Source organism: Egretta garzetta, unplaced genomic scaffold (genome assembly GCF_000687185.1).
Source record: "Egretta garzetta isolate BGI_Z169 unplaced genomic scaffold, ASM68718v1 scaffold92, whole genome shotgun sequence".
NCBI lineage: Eukaryota > Metazoa > Chordata > Aves > Pelecaniformes > Ardeidae > Egretta > Egretta garzetta.
The window spans coordinates 137,306-137,691 of record NW_009258790.1 but is presented as its reverse complement, the minus strand read 5'-3'; the positions used below and the strand labels follow the sequence as shown (position 1 = coordinate 137,691).

The window sequence follows — 386 nt, the reverse complement described above, 5'->3', positions numbered from 1 at the left end:
GCGGGACCTTCCCGAGCAGCTCCTGCAGCTTCCGCTCCTGAGCCTCGTCCTCCTCCAGGAGGTCTCTGATCTCCTTCAGGGAAGCCTCCACATCAGTGAAGACCCCGGAGAGCACTGGAGGAGGGGAGAGACACGAAGGGCTGAACCACCGCCTGCTCCAAGTTCTCCCGGCCCAACCCCTGCGGCCGCCGCCTGCTCTGACCTTGAAGCCAGGCATCGACACGGCAGCCTGAAGAATAAATCTGGCTGTGGGCGACCAGAGGAGGCAAGGGCACCCCAGCCCAGACGCCTGGGTGCTGGGCTCCGGGCCCACCTGCGCTGGGCAGATGCCCGCAATGGGCTCCAGACAGCACCGACCCCCACGGCCTGCGGGCAGGGCAGGGGGG

The 386-nt window shown here is 67.6% G+C and overlaps 1 protein-coding gene across 1 annotated transcript in view; it reads right to left on the bottom strand.

The window, feature by feature from the left end:
- Positions 1-386, bottom strand: part of PTPN23 (protein tyrosine phosphatase non-receptor type 23) — a 38,381-nt gene that overhangs the window by 1,546 nt on the left and 36,449 nt on the right. Inside the window, 1 exon segment of the mRNA XM_035889278.1 lies at positions 6-114. Coding sequence (XP_035745171.1) covers positions 6-114 — 109 coding nt within the window.